Source organism: Arachis stenosperma, chromosome 5 (genome assembly GCF_014773155.1).
Source record: "Arachis stenosperma cultivar V10309 chromosome 5, arast.V10309.gnm1.PFL2, whole genome shotgun sequence".
NCBI classification, from domain to species: Eukaryota; Viridiplantae; Streptophyta; class Magnoliopsida; order Fabales; family Fabaceae; genus Arachis; species Arachis stenosperma.
The window spans coordinates 20,308,216-20,323,961 of record NC_080381.1 but is presented as its reverse complement, the minus strand read 5'-3'; the positions used below and the strand labels follow the sequence as shown (position 1 = coordinate 20,323,961).

At 33.1% G+C, this 15,746-nt stretch overlaps 3 protein-coding genes across 4 annotated transcripts; all 3 read right to left on the bottom strand.

The window, feature by feature from the left end:
- Positions 1-2,173: 2,173 nt before the first annotated feature.
- Positions 2,174-4,205, bottom strand: LOC130982899 (histone acetyltransferase MCC1-like). The gene is made up of 6 exons (XM_057907033.1): positions 4,156-4,205; positions 3,868-4,069; positions 3,605-3,788; positions 3,062-3,161; positions 2,747-2,975; positions 2,174-2,586 (listed from the first exon to the last, which is right to left on the bottom strand). Exons 2-6 carry the CDS (start codon positions 3,972-3,974, stop codon positions 2,454-2,456), a joined length of 753 nt encoding a protein of 250 aa, XP_057763016.1. The 5' UTR covers positions 3,975-4,069; positions 4,156-4,205; the 3' UTR covers positions 2,174-2,453.
- A 197-nt stretch (positions 4,206-4,402) lies between these two features.
- On the bottom strand, positions 4,403-6,219 carry LOC130979059 (histone acetyltransferase MCC1-like). Of its 2 annotated transcripts, none has more exons than XM_057902414.1 (5): positions 6,102-6,219; positions 5,749-5,914; positions 5,466-5,577; positions 4,729-4,957; positions 4,403-4,616 (listed from the first exon to the last, which is right to left on the bottom strand). In XM_057902414.1, the coding sequence occupies exons 1-5, from the start codon at positions 6,215-6,217 to the stop codon at positions 4,517-4,519; spliced, it is 723 nt and encodes a 240-aa protein (XP_057758397.1). In that variant the 5' UTR covers positions 6,218-6,219; the 3' UTR covers positions 4,403-4,516. The 2 variants fall into 2 exon arrangements, with proteins under 2 accessions (XP_057758397.1, XP_057758396.1); XM_057902413.1 differs by having other exon boundaries at positions 4,420-4,616; positions 4,705-4,957.
- Positions 6,220-6,906: 687 nt separating this feature from the next.
- LOC130979890 (uncharacterized) lies at positions 6,907-11,624 on the bottom strand. Its single transcript, XM_057903436.1, has 13 exons — positions 11,502-11,624; positions 11,065-11,407; positions 10,872-10,976; positions 10,708-10,765; positions 10,540-10,620; positions 10,369-10,440; positions 10,021-10,268; positions 9,852-9,923; positions 9,411-9,527; positions 9,243-9,324; positions 9,075-9,121; positions 8,712-8,793; positions 6,907-7,205 (listed from the first exon to the last, which is right to left on the bottom strand). Exons 2-13 carry the CDS (start codon positions 11,295-11,297, stop codon positions 7,122-7,124), a joined length of 1,281 nt encoding a protein of 426 aa, XP_057759419.1. The 5' UTR covers positions 11,298-11,407; positions 11,502-11,624; the 3' UTR covers positions 6,907-7,121.
- Positions 11,625-15,746: the final 4,122 nt, after the last annotated feature.

Below are 15,746 nucleotides of genomic sequence, written 5' to 3'. Positions count from 1 at the left end.
ATATATATTAATTTTTTATTATAAAATTAATTAATAAGATTATTCAAATATCTAAATTAAAATGATAGGATAATATAAAAAATTATTTAAGTTGATGTCTATTTTAGTAATTTTTCATCTAAAAGTGATTTTGAGTAGTGTATTCCAAACCATATTTATCTTACTATAATCCATTTTGATATAAAGATGGCCAAACATAAATCACTTCAATACAAACTTACTTTTCATCAAAATCAAGTTTGTAAAATCAATTCTATGCAAACTCCCGTTTACAAACTGAAATCCAAACACACACTCAATCGCTGACGCAGCTATGTCACACTTCCATGCTGCCACGTGTCAATAAACTGCTAACGTGGCATATTTGTGGAACCTTTTTTAAGGTTTTTTTTATGTCTTCTCTTTAATTTTGTTCTCTATTTTTGAGATTTCTGCTTCGTTCTTATTGTTTTCACATTTTAGAGGTATATTTATAATTCTCATGGAAAAATCAGTTGCTTTTCAACCATTCTATTTGCACCATACTTTCTGACAATTTGTCACCTTTTTAGTAATTTTTTAGTAGTTTGCCATTTTTCCGTAAGTTCACCATCTTTTTTACAGTATTTCAGCAGTTTACCATTCTTCCAGCAGTTTCATTTGCATTTCTTTTCGACAGTCCATCTGCACTTTCTCCAGCAGTTTCATATGCACTCTATTCTAACATTTTCGTCTGAACTACGTTGTGACAATTTCGTCTGCGTTTATTTTTGTCAATTTCTATAGTTTTTCTTATTGAGTAGTTGAGAATTAGATCAATAGTAGTTAGTAGTTCACTACACAAAAAAAAGCAGATTGCAGCGATTTTCTATCAGCGGTTACCAAAAATCGCCGCCAAATGAAATATTACGACGGTTGATGGAGCGGATAAGAGGAGGGCTGCCAATTGTTTGGCATTTTGCGGTGGTTTTAGTATAACCGCCACAAAATGGATTATTGTAGCGCTAGTTAAGCTATTGGTAGCAGTTTTTTTCAACCGCCGCAAAATACATCTAACTTGTTTTTTTTTTATAAAATAACCGAATATGATCTACTTAGTTCTCATTACTTTATTTGAGAAATATGTTTGAATTACTGTTACTTAAATCGTTAGACTGTTTTTGTATTTGTTTTACGAAAAAAAAGTTAATCACTTATAAAAATATATTTTGATTAATCATGTGAACAAATTTACAAATTAAATTTTCTCGTTTACTATAAGATCTTTTAAGTTTGCCTTCAAGCATAACTGTAAAAGAAAAAAATAAGTCAATGTCTAAATTTTTAAATATTAAAACAAAGTTCAATCAAGCATAAAGATCGAAATTTTTAAAATAGACAAATATGTAATACTATGACCCAAACCATTAAATTAAGGTAATCAGCCTTAGTGTTAAAATGAAAGAGGCAAACAAAGTTCAATCAACCATTAAATTCTTAAAAAAATTTTATTTTAATTAATTTCTAATAAATTAAAGTTGAAAAAATAGACAAAATAAAAGAGACAAAATAATAAAAAAGTAATATGAACATAGTTATTAGAACTGAACCGGTAATCGATCCGATCATATAACTAAATTATCGGAATACTGGTTCAACCGATAAGTCACAGGTTGAACCGATTGACACATTCATAATTAAATATGAATATAAAAAAATAAATCTTTATTTAAATTTAATTTAATTGAATTATGTATAAATTATAATAAGACATAATATATATATATATATATATATATATATATATATATATATTAATTATAATATGATCCATGCCTTTATATAAATATATAAATATTTAACAGTTGACCGCTTTCGGTTCAACACGAACCATCCAGTTTTTAACAGATTTGATCGTCGTTGACCGAGTTACAAGAATAGTTCAAATAACTACTAATGTTATTTTCGTTTACTTGCTATTTAGCGGCAGTTGTACCGCAAAATTGATAGACAATTTGTCGGTCAGCTATGGCAGCTGATAAAAACCGCCACAAAACTAAATCCTAATTCGTGACAGTTATTCCAGCGGTTAATATAAACCGCGACTAATTGTTTGCTCGCGACTTATTTTTCAGTGATTATTTAACTGCACCAAAATGTTTAGCGACGGTTCAAAACCACCGCAATATTACTCCAGAACCGCCACTAACCGTCGAAAGTGTTGTAGTTATATCTTATATTTATGATAGATGTTGATTGTAACTACATATAACTTGTATCTTGCATTCATTTTATATACTTGAATTCAGAAATCTATTATCTTGATCTCCTGCCTTAAGTTTTAATAATATCAACCCTCCTATTTGACAAGTGAAGAACTATGCCAACTATTACAATGAGAGTCACAAATTATTTTGGGTTAAATTTCAGAAAGATCCAAATGATATACTTCATAGACACCAAAAAAATATCATATACTACATATAGAGTCTAGTCTAATGGCAAGCTAACTTTCCTCTGTTTTGTTGTGTACCACTTTTCTTGCTTTGAGATGTATCAGTCTTCATTTTTGTCCCCCAAGACTCCAAGCCGCTCCTCACACAGCTCAACATTGATATCAGAACTTCGCTGAAACATGACAGGATGAGATGATGAAAAGTTATTACAATATAAGCATTTCATGTTGACGCAAAGTTTGGAGAAGAGTATCACCTAAAAGTAATTAGAATATAATTGAAAAAACATAAACAAGGTAAGGCATGAAAATTGGATGGTAATTTAGGCTTACAATGGCCAGCGATGAAAGCGACCGCCATTGAGTGGGTAAACAAATAAGTATGCATCCGAATGTCTGCCATCGAATGAATAATACTTTGACAACTTTCTTACTAACTTGAAAGACATTTTCTTGTAGAGATTGACTGCTGCCTCGTTCTCAGAACTCGAATGCAAGTAAACAGCGCGGCAACTTTGAATCATAGAAGCATTTTCAATCACCTTCTTAAGAAGATCAGAAGCTGCAAATGCAGATGCATATGAGATGATGAGCCACACAAGTTAACCAGTAATAATATAATTACAAGTGCCAATCAGAAATTACTACCTATTCCATGATGTCTATACTCCTTCACCACTCCTAGCGTTAAAACATGGACTAAAGTTTCATCTGATTTGGCTAAGTCATTTCCATGGATACTCACTATCTATGTCAATATTCATGGACAAAACAAACCACAATTATCAGCACAAAATTCTGTTACATATTTTGGCCTACCCTAATCAAGCCTCATAGTACGGATATTGAGAAGCATAATTGTTATGAAATTACTTTTCTCAGAAGTTTAAGTAGACAAGAAGCATATAAATAGTTATATTTCTAATAAGATTTTTTTATTTACGTGAAATTTTCATAATTTGTTTTTCTTTCATATTAAAATTCTAGACATTTTTGTCACAGAAACTCTAATATTATGTCATAAAATCACTTCTCCTAAACGTTTAAGCCGAAGAAAACACCTAAATGATTATATCATTAACAATAATAAGATTGGCTTAAGAAATACATGGACTTAAAATCCTAAGAAGATATCAAATTGTAAGTGTATTTCCAGCACAAGTTCCTCGCAACAATGTACTAACTAAATACCTTTTTCATAACATGCTTCAAGTAATTAACATAATTAACCTCAACTTCTGCTGCAGGAACAATCCGAGTCGTCACAAATCCAATTAGTTCATCACTCTGACCATCACTGCGACTCACGTCGACGGCTCCCCACGACTCGGTGCCTCGCCCGTTAGCCACATCTTGGTAAAATTTAGATTCATACCTGAGAATTGTGAACATTATTACTGAAGACATAATTATATTTTGAAGAGCTAAAAGCATAAGTCAATGAGAGAACTAACCTGATGGGAAAAAGTTGGTCATGGATACGCTGTAAAGTGTGTTCATCAGAAGGTTGTATTGACCTGTACTTTATTTCTCTCTTACTAAATACTTCTTTATTTTCCATTGAGCTTAGAAATTGTGGAATAATACTAGCTAAGTTACTATTACTACCAATCAAACAACAACAGCTTCAGCATGTCATCTTCAAATTGATCATTCCTGAATATCAATTTCTGAGTTTAAATTAAACTACTCATAGAAACTGAAAGAAAAAAGTCAGAACAGAAATGAATTAGATAGATAACTTGAAAGAGAAGATGAGATGGTGATGCTTTTTGGCCAAAAGACTTGTAATTGGATCTATAATCTATCCCCAGCAACGCAACGAATCTCCCCTATTGTTTTTTCTTTCACTATTTACTCTTCTTTATTTATTTAAACAATATAATCCTATAATCGTATTTTTTAAGAAATCAGCTTGTGACACAAGTTAAGGGGAAAAATAAAGGGGGAGAGAGGGATTGTGATTTACTCAAACATTATATTATATATGCACAATTTATTCTGCACTACCAAATCATTTGTAAGATGAAATTTTTCTATTGAAATATACAGTAAATAATAAATAAATAAATAAAAGAAGAAAAAGAACAAATTTAAATATGTTCATGAACGGTGCTGGCTTTCTTGTTTAATCTTGCGCAGCCTAGTACCCACTGACTTCAACCCACTTCTCACGTGCCCCAACATTAATGTCACAACATCTCTGAAAAAAAAATATATATATAAAAATTAATTGTATTTCTGAGTTAGTAGTAATATAATTAATATATATATTCACATGTGCATCGTACATAAATATGTTAACGAATATATACTTTGGTGAGCGATAACAGCGTGCACCATTAAGACAGTGGACGAATAATAATCCATCATAAAGCTTGCCATTGATTGGATAATAGTTCCTTAACCTTCTAACACACTTGAACTTCAATTTCTTGTACAACTTAATTGCTGCCTTATTCTCAGCAACCGCGTGCAGGTAAATGCCCACGCATGTTGGAATCCTCGAAGCATACTTTATAACCTCCCTCATCAAATAAGTTCCTGCACCATATAAATAATGCGTTGGTTAATTTAGTAGTTAATTTTGTGGGTACACGTGACATAATTGTATATATAAATAATTCACCAATAATAACAGCAACTAACTAGCTAAAATGAAAAATATCAATATAATATAATAAAAATAAGGATACATTATAATATTTATTTTCGAGATTTGACAAAAATTTTAAAAATACTCATAAGTTTTATTTTATTTCAATTTTATTCTAAAAGTTTTTAATTTGCATTAAATATACTCTTGGCAACTAATTTTTCAAAAAATTTAATACCAAATCAACAATAATTTCATAAGAACAACTCTCAATACAAACAAATCAAGTATTATTTTTATGTATTATTATTAGATTGATCTTAAATTTAGATATCAAGAGTATATTAGATGCAGATAAAAAAATTTTAAGACAAAATTAAAACAAAATAAAACTTAAAAATATTTTTAAAATTTTTGACAAATTCCAGAATTATTCTAAAAATAAACTACTCCTACCTATTCCTCGATTCCTATATGCTTCCAATACTCCCAGCCACATAACATACACCAAACTCTTATTGTCTAATTTATCTGATGACTCACCTGCTGCAACTATATTATCCGCTATCTACAATAATAATAATAACGATCATAAGGGTTAGATATGGAATTATTCATGTGTTTTTACTGACAACTTAATATCAGAATACAATGGAAAAGAGATATATCAAGAATTTGATATTTGATGCCACAATTATATTTAAAGGAATTAACTAAGTGGGATCGATTATATATGAACCTCACTGTCGCTTGCATTAACAATTTTAGTTGTGACTACGTATCCAATGATTTCATCACTTTTATCATCTGGCCTACTACTGTCAACAGCTCCCAATGTCATCATCTTGTCATCAGAATCTTCATTTGATAACATTTGTTCGTAAAATAATGAAGGGTCTTCATTCCTGAAAATTAATTAATTTCCAACTACACTACTGTGATCATTGTCATGATAATTATATATCTTTTCCAAAAATATCCAAGTTGTTGGGTATATAAAATACAAATTAAAAGTATTAAAAATAGATTAACCAACGTATATATAGTAACTGATTTTTTATATGTAAGTAATATTTATAACCATGGTCTCACCCGTGGGGGAATATTTTGTCATGAATATCCAGCAGAGTCGCAAGGTCAGAAAGTAGTAGGGGCCTGAGACGTATTCCTGGCGGTGGTTCATTGTGCACCTTTGTGCTTGTTGCCATTGTTGTTGGCATTGTTATGATTAATTACTGCATGCATATTAGACAATGATATTTATATATGGATTAATATATTATATGCTTCCCAACAACGAAAAGAATCTTGCAGACCTGACCTTTCTCTATTATGTTGTTTGTGTGTATTTTGATTATATATTGGAGATTATAAATGAACATAGTCATATTGCATAATCATGAATTATATTTTTCTATGTACACCCAAATGGCCAAATAATACAGATTATTTATGTCTAACCAGATTAAGCTTCATGATAGATAGATAGATAATATACTGAGTCCATTAAAAAATAAATAAAAAAATAAACCCCACTATATCTGCATAGGTCGTCTAGAATATATTATATTCCCAATAACCCTTAATGGATTCATTCACAAATTGGTTAGGAATTCTCACAAGGCAAATGGAAATTTTGGAACCTTGGAAAAGAATCTATCTAAGACAACCTAAAATGTCTTAGAATCTTAACAAAAATTCAACAACGCAACCCATTGGAAGGTCCTAACTATCCTTCTAAGCTAATACTTGGCACTCTGCAATTAATGTTTTTTGGCTAGTAGTATGAATTATACAAATATGTTAAGAAGCCACCCACCAAAATAATAACAAAAACTAAAAATAATAAATAAATAGAAGAAAAGAGAGAATTAAACATGGTCATGACTCATGAGACAAAACAAATAATACAGTAGGGTGCCAAGTTTTCATTGCTATTTCTATATATTCTTAAATATTATGAATATTATATATTATTAGAGTATTATACTATTTACACAAGCACTGCTACTTGTTGAAAGCAATGCATATATTCAAGACATTTCTTTCAAGCAAACATGGAATATTTGCGGACAAATTTAACATATATAATTGCGAGAGATGCCATGAAACTCAAAGAACATCCCCAGTCATAAACCTATGATTGAGAACGGCCTGCGCAATTGGTCTCTTTCGAAAATCAGCATTAAGCATTGCCTGAAAAATCATGATAACAATATTCCGGAATTAGAATAGTCAACGTTTGGAATAACAACAAAACCTACTTCTGTTGAAAAAATGGTGCTAGCAGAAAAGACAATATGACTTCTTTAGAGTAAAGTACTAATCCGGTCCCTGTCCATTTCTCAAAATGACAAGACGACCCTTAACCAAAATACGTTCCATTACGGTCCCTAACCCTGTACTCCGTCTGCCAACCCGGTCCTTCTATCAGTTTCACAGCGAAAATTCGACGGAAATTGCTTACGTGTTAGGTTAAAAAATGGATAGGAACCTAATTGTCTCTAAATTTAAATTGGTTAGGGGTTTATTTGTCCTTATTATTTTTTAAACAATATTTTAAATTATATTTTATTCATTATATTAATATTCTTTTTTTAATAAAGAAGTACAAACTAATTAATAAATTATTCAAATTTAAAAATATCATTTATTATGAAACCAAATAAATAATTTTCAAATATAATTTTTAAATATATAAATAATAAACATTAAAATTCAGTTAATACATTAATAATAATAACCCTATGATATACTATTAGTATTATAACTAATGAACACATTATTTGATATATAGTAAACTTTTTTTGACTAGTAACAAATTTAATTTTTTATCTCTTAACTAAATTAATAATTCTATTATGTTTTATTTCATTTAGTATTAGTAGCCTACTCATAGTGTATTTTATTGCAAAGATATCACATAGAATTATTAATTTAGTTTAAAGAGATAAAAAATTAAATGTTATTAGTCAAAAAAAGTTTACTATATATCAAATAATGTATTTATTAGTTTTCACTTTATTGTGAAAATTAGCTAGATCATAATACTAATAGTATATCATAGGATTATTATTATTAATGTATTAACTGAATTTTAATGTTTATTATTTATATATTTAAAAATTATATTTAAAAATTGTTTATTTGGTTTCATAATAAATGATATTTTTAAATTTGAATAATTTATTAATTAGTTTGTACTTATTTATTAAAAAAAGAATATTAATATAATGAATAAAAAAAATAAAAAATATTGTTTAAAAAATAATATGGACAAATAAACCCCTAACCAATTTAAATTTAGAGACAACTAGGTCCCTGTCCATTTTTTAACCTAACACGTCAGCAATTTCCGTCGAGTTTTCGCCATGAAACTTACCAAAGGACTGGGTTGGCAGACAGAGTACAGGGTCAGGGACCATAATGGAACGTGTTTTTGGTTAAGGGTCGTCTTATCATTTTGGAAAATGGACAGGGACCGGATTGGTACTTTACTCGACTTCTTTGCTTAATTACATAACTTCACTACAATAATACATTCAAGAATTTCTTTATCATGGAAGGAGCATTTTCAGCCAAGAGAATGAAGAAAATAAGGATTTTTCCGAGGGATTGGAAGAATATACTAATAATCAAAGGTATAAGTAAAATTTTACAAGGACCGAAATATTGCTTTTACTCTAACATATAAATTAATACCTGAAGTAACTCCCAACCAGCACCATCTCCAAGATCGAGGAACTCGACAGCCTTCGCTAATCGGTCATCTTCCATACAATACCTGCCGGTGGAAGAAGAAAACAAGATGAGACAAAATTAAGCAAGGATCTACTATTGTGTGCCGTGTGAAGTATATTTGCTATGTATAGGAACTTAGTTGAACGGGATGAAAACAATGCATCAACTATCAAATATCAATAAATGATGAGTTGCTGTTCCAAGTATTTCTATTTCAGCTTTTGTTCTTATCAGCAACTCAAGCTCACTAAATTTTTTTGCTTATGCCACAAACAGAGGAAACAATATTGGTTTAGCAAGAATATAAAATAGAAGAAATCTTACTCTCGTGTTGCTTCAAGATCAAGTTGGAAAGTGTTCTCTAAAAGTCTCTGAATTTTGTGGTCAAGAAAAAACACCGGTGAATATCTAATCTTATGATAAGGAACACTTCCACAGAAAAAGAATTATGGGCTGCCAAAGATGAAGTCATATAAGGGCAGCAGAGCTTACTTGCAAGGCAAGGCCATCCATTGCGCCAGCTTCGCAAAATGGAACAAAAGCCATGTACGCAAAAAGAAGACCCGCTTCGTATCTGTATTGGAACTCATAAACTAAATAGATAACCTGGAAAAGATGTTGAAATAGACTTCTTCAATGAACAGAATTCTGAGAACTTACATGTCATCAGCTATTGCAAAGGCTCTTTTCTCCATACGCGTGAATGCACCAGCAGCTGTTGCTCGCCTCCAGAGACCATCTGCAAGTGATCTTGGATCCTCTTCTAGTTCTGAGTAGCTGGAACGATTAATCATACAACACTATTTATATCTTGATCTATTTCAGCTTGCAATGTATGCAAAACGAATTCAACACAGTGCCATCCTACCACGTGCAGATAAGCAGGATATATATTGCATTGCACATTAGAAATTCGAAGTTCACAGAAAGTTACAAAACTATTTTTTCAAAAAAGATAAAAGGGAAGGAAGTAAGGATAGAAAGTAATAGAACAATAAAATACAATTTGTTTGGCATATTCAAATGAAGTATCAACAGTATATCAATGTGTCAGGGATACGTTAATTCATAAGAAAGGGGATAGGTAAACAATTACCTTACCTGACATCAACAGAAAAGGCCAGATCTCGAAGTCTTGGAATCAAATACCGAGCTTCTCTTTCTGAAATGGTGCTGCCACCATGTTGCAAACACATTGAAGATAGAGCAATGGAGAAATACATGGCGAAAGAAAAATCATGACAAAGGTAAAAGTGTTGCCATTGCTTACTTGAGCATCACAGAAAATGGTCCAAGACTCTGGTGCAATCTGTTATTGTCATGCATGTAAGCTAGACCTCTCATAGCACCTTGGAGCAGCTTTATCACAAAAATTTGCTTTCTCTTGATCGATTGTTCTTGCTCAAAGCGATTCCAGGAAGACAATTCTCCCGAAGCTCGGTCTCTTGATACCCTATCACTCGCAAATTTTGCATAATCCGCTGCACTATATTTCCCATCATCGCGAAAAGCAAGCCACTGGAACAGGTAGATTTATTTCTCCAAGAAGATTAAAGAAAACACAATGCTCGGTATAGAAAACGAAAAGAACATAAGATAATGATTTCACAGGACAAACCTGCTCCCCAGTAATAGTTTCAAAACCACCAACAAGTAACACAAGATTCTGAACAATACCTTTAGAATTGCTCTGTAAGATAAAAATGGAAACCAAACCAAACAAAACAAATAGGATTAAAGGAAACTCAGATTCAAGCAATCAATTGAAGCATATATAGTATGATCTAACTTGAAGAAAGGAGTGAGCATTCAACTCATTAGCAGCCATCATATCAGCCTCAATTCCACCAGCTCGCTTTCCAGGATAAACCTTCATACATTATCGCATATGCGCTCAATGAATAAGAACTCTAAGTCCAAAACGGAGAAAAAGAGAAAGAATGCCAAAAGTGATTACCTTGAAAATAACAGGGGTACCTCTGAGTGGACCCTGGGAAACCCTACCTTCATAGAGCCTGCAATGGTGCTGCCATGAGTATCATAATCAGTGATTTTTTTTGTTTCTAATCGGAATTTAGGGGATTCGTTTGTTTGAATCAATGTAAGTAACTAAGTAAGTACCTGATTTTAACACTGCCTTCTCCAACATCTTGAGTCTTGAGACCAGCTCCGAAATCAGCGTATGAATAATCGTTGCCTTCTAGGGCAGAGGGAAAAGCTGAATAGCTGAAGAATGAACGAGAAAGAGTGAAATTTTGGCGAAATAGAAGACAGAAGATAGAAGAAGAAAGAAGAAAGAAGAGGGAAGGTTGACCTAGTGACATTCATGAAACCGTAGCTGCCAATGGCGCGACCTACTTGGAAGGAATCGGAGTTGGTGATGAGGGTGGCTTTGAAAGATGGTGGTGCGCGTTTGGGAGAGTGAGAGCGTGTGAGTGTGAATGTTATGGAGAATGGGGAAAGTGCGTTGTGAAGAGAACGGGTGAAAGAGAGGGAATGGGGAGAAGAAGAAGAAGAGGAGGAAGAAGAAGAAACAAGCATGGCCATGGTGGTGAAGGCGCCGCTTACTGCTACTGCTACTGCTACTGCTACTGCTACTGGATAAGAAAACTAGTATTACTATCACCAATTGAGTGGTCATAACTCAACATCTTTTCCTATCACCAATCATAATAACACACACTCAGTTATTGCCCTAACAAGTTAAAAAATACTATGGGAAAAAGAAAAGCATGCATATTGCATACTGACTTGCAGCCATTGCAGGCGTAGAAAAAATGTTTGCACCAAAATTAATTCGAATTTGTTGCATTGACAGGATGTGACCGGTTGAGTAATCAATTTTAAAAACATGAAGGGTTTTTTTTGTTTCCGTAATAAGACCGGAATATCAAAACAGTGTATAGTCACCAAGTGTATGTATTCAAAAAATCAATCAATAATTTAATTGATTGTCATTTGTCAATGTTGTAAAATAAATAAAAGATATAAAATAGAGATGTATAAATAGAAGACTTTATTATTAATATAATTAGCTCAATAATTATTATATATATATATAATAATTATTATATGTTGTATTGTGTATATATATACAAAGATAAGAAAAAGTATTAAAAATAAAGAGAGAGAGATTTGCATTTGATACTATCTCAATATAATAAAGATGGTTAATATTGCTATTAATATTATATGTAAAGAGTAATAGAAAATAAAATTTAAAATACTTATAAAATAAAATAGGAGAAAGAATTGTAGTAGAAATATAAGGAGAATAGTATTTGATTGTAGCATAAAGAGGGGATAGATTTCTTATTACTTGCTTCTGTGTAAGAAAGAAAAGAGAGAGTATTTGTATTTCTTGTTGTGTGTAAAGCCTCGTACCATACCCCCCTATTTATACATGCATGGGGTCTTGATTTTCAACACATATTTAATATTCATTCTCTCTTTGAAAATATGAGTCTTGCATGGGAATGGGCATCCACGTTGCTCATTCTTATCACAACACTCCCCCTTGGATGCCCATTTAGGATTATTGTCTCATTAAAACCTTACCAAAGGAAAACCCTGTGGGAAAAAACCTTAGTGAAGGGAAAAGAGTACAATATCCTTTGTGATGGGGACTGCCTCATTAAAAACCTTGTCAAGAAAAACCCAATGGGAAAAAAAACCTGACCAAGGAAAAAAGAGTACAGTCTCCCCCTCTTGCCGACATCATTTAATGTCTCGAAATCGGCGCATCCCAATCTCATGTGCCAATCTTTCAAAGGAGGATTTTGGGAGTGACTTTGTAAATAAATCTGCCAGATTGTCGCTTGAGCGGATCTGTTGGACATCAATCGTCCCTTGATTTTGAAGATCATGAGTGAAGAAGAATTTGGGAGAAATATGCTTTGTTCTATCACCTTTGATGTATCCACCCTTAAGTTGAGCAATGCATGCTGTATTATCTTCAAACAGGACAGTTGGAGCTATCTTATGATCAATCAGTCCACATGATGACATAATATATTGAATCAAACTCCTCAGCTAAAAACACTCGCGACTAGCTTCATGAATCGCCAGTATTTCAGCATGATTAGAGGATGTTGCAGCAATCGTCTGTTTTGTGGACCTCCAAGATATAGCTGTACCACCATATGTGAACAGGTATCCTGTTTGAGATCTCCCTTTATGTGGATCAGATAAGTATCCGGCATCTGCATAGCCAACTAGTTGTGATTTGGATCCATAGGGATAAAACAATCCCATATCAACCGTTCCATGAAGATATCGAAAAATTTGTTTGATTCCACTCCAATGTCTTCTGGTTGGAGAGGAACTATACCTTGCTAGTAAATTCACCGCGAATGATATGTCAGGTCGCGTATTATTAGCAAGATACATTAGTGCTCCAATGGCACTAAGATATGGTACTTCAGGACCAAGGATATCTTCATTTTCTTCTTTAGGACGGAATTGATCCTTTTTCACATCCAAAGATCTTACGATCATTGGGGTACTTAATGGATGTGACTTATCCATATAAAATCTCTTCAAGATCTTTTCTGTGTATGTTGTTTGATGAATAAAGATCCCGTCTTTTATATGCTCGATCTGCAGGCCGAGACAAAATTTAGTCTTTCCAAGATCTTTCATCTCAAACTCTTCTTTTAGAGTTTTTATAATTGTTGGAATCTCTTCAGGAGTCCCAATGATATTTAAATCATCAACGTACACAGTAATTATAACGAATCCAGATGCAGATTTCTTTATGAAAACACATGGGCAGATATCATCATTCTTGAATCCGTTTTTGGCCAGATACTCAGTAAGACGATTATACCACATTCGTCCAGATTGCTTTAGACCATATAAAGATCTTTGCAATTTGACTGAGTATAACCCTTGCGAATATTCATTGGATGGTTTAGATATCTTTAATCCTTCAGGGACTTTCATATAGATATCCCGATCTAATGAGCCGTATAAATAGGCTGTTACCACATCCATTAAATGCATATGCAGTTTATGATATGCAGATAAGCTGACCAAATAACGCAAAGTTATCGCATCCACTACAGGGGAATACGTTTCTTCATAATCTATACCGGGCCTTTGTGAAAAACCTTGTGCCACAAGTCGGGCTTTGTAGCGCACGACTTCATTTTTCTCATTTCGTTTTCTCACAAATACCCACTTATATCCAACAGGTTTTACATCTTCAGGTGTACAGACTATAGGTCCAAAGACTTCACGTTTTGCAAGTGAGTCTAATTCAGCCTTCATGGCTGCTTCCCATTTTGGCCAATCATTTCTTTGTCGACATTCTTCGACTGATCTTGGCTCAAGATCCTTACTTTCATGCATGATATCTACTGCCACATTATATGCAAATATTTCATTGACAATTGTCTTATTTCGGTCCCATTTCTCTCCTGTAAAGACATAATTTATCGAGATCTCGTCATTTTCACAATTTTCAGGTACCTGAACGTCTTCTGGCGTTATATCAGAATTTTGGACAACTGCTGGTGTCTTTACTATGTCTTTTTCAACAGGAATCGTATTTACCTCTTTTCTCTTTCGAGGATTTTTATCTTTGGAACCGACAGGCCTGCCACGCTTCTGGCGTGTATTTGCTTCCGTGGCTATTTGTCCTACTGGGACATCAATTCGAATTGGGGCATTTTCCGCCCTGCCACGCTTCTGGCGTGAATTTGCTTCAGTGGCTACTTGTCCTACTGGGACGTCAATTCGAATTGAGGCATTTTCCGCTGGTATGTAAGATTTGGTTATCCTCTTTGTATCGGAAAATGCATCAGGCAATTCATTTGCTATTCTTTGCAAATGTATAATCTTTTGAACTTCTAGTTCACATTGCCCTGATCGAGGATCTAAATGCATCAACGATGATGCATTCCAATTAAGTTCCTTTTCAGGAAGCTTATTCTCTCCCCCTAATGTTGGAAATTTTGATTCATCAAAATGACAATCCGCAAACCGGGCTTTAAACACATCACCAGTTTGTATCTCAAGATACCTCACTATAGAGGGAGAATCATATCCAACATATATCCCCAATTTTCTTTGGGGTCCCATTTTGGTGCGATTAGGTGGTGCAATGGGAACATATATTGCACACCCAAATATTCTTAAATGGGAAACATTTGGTTGCTGGCCAAAAGCTAATTGCATAGGAGAGAATTGATGATAACTCGTTGGCCTCAAACGAATAAGTGCTGCGGCATGTAAAATAGCATGCCCCCAAACCGAGGTTGGGAGATTTGTTCTCATAAGCAAGGGTCTAACAATTAATTGGAGGCGCTTAATAAGTGATTCTGCTAACCCATTTTGTGTGTGAACATAAGCTACTGGATGTTCAACACTTATTCCATTAGCCATACAATAAGCATCAAAAGCTTGGGAAGTAAATTCACCAGCATTATCAAGACGAATTGCTTTAATTGGATTTTCTGGAAATTGTGCTTTTAATCGAATAATTTGAGCCAATAATCTCGCAAACGCCAGGTTGCGAGAAGATAATAAGCACACATGTGACCATCTCGAAGATGCGTCTATTAGGACCATAAAATATCTAAAAGATCCACATGGTGGATGAATAGGTCCACATATATCACCTTGAATCCTTTCTAGGAATTCAGGAGACTCAAATCCAATCTTTACTGGTGATGGCTTTAAAATTAGCTTTCCCTGAGAACATGCAGCACAACAAAATTCACTAGTTTTAAGAATCTTCTGGTTCTTTAGTGAATGTCCATGAGAGTTTTCAATAATTCTTCTCATCATGGTTGTTCCCGGATGACCCAAACGGTCGTGCCAAGTTATGAATTCATTTGGGCTAGTAAACTTCTGGTTTACAGTGGCATGTGATTCAATTGCACTAATCTTGGTATAATACAGCCCAGATGAAAGTGAGGGTAATTTTTCTAATATAACTTTCTTATTTGAATCATGAGTTGTGATATATAAATACTCATGATTTCCCTCATT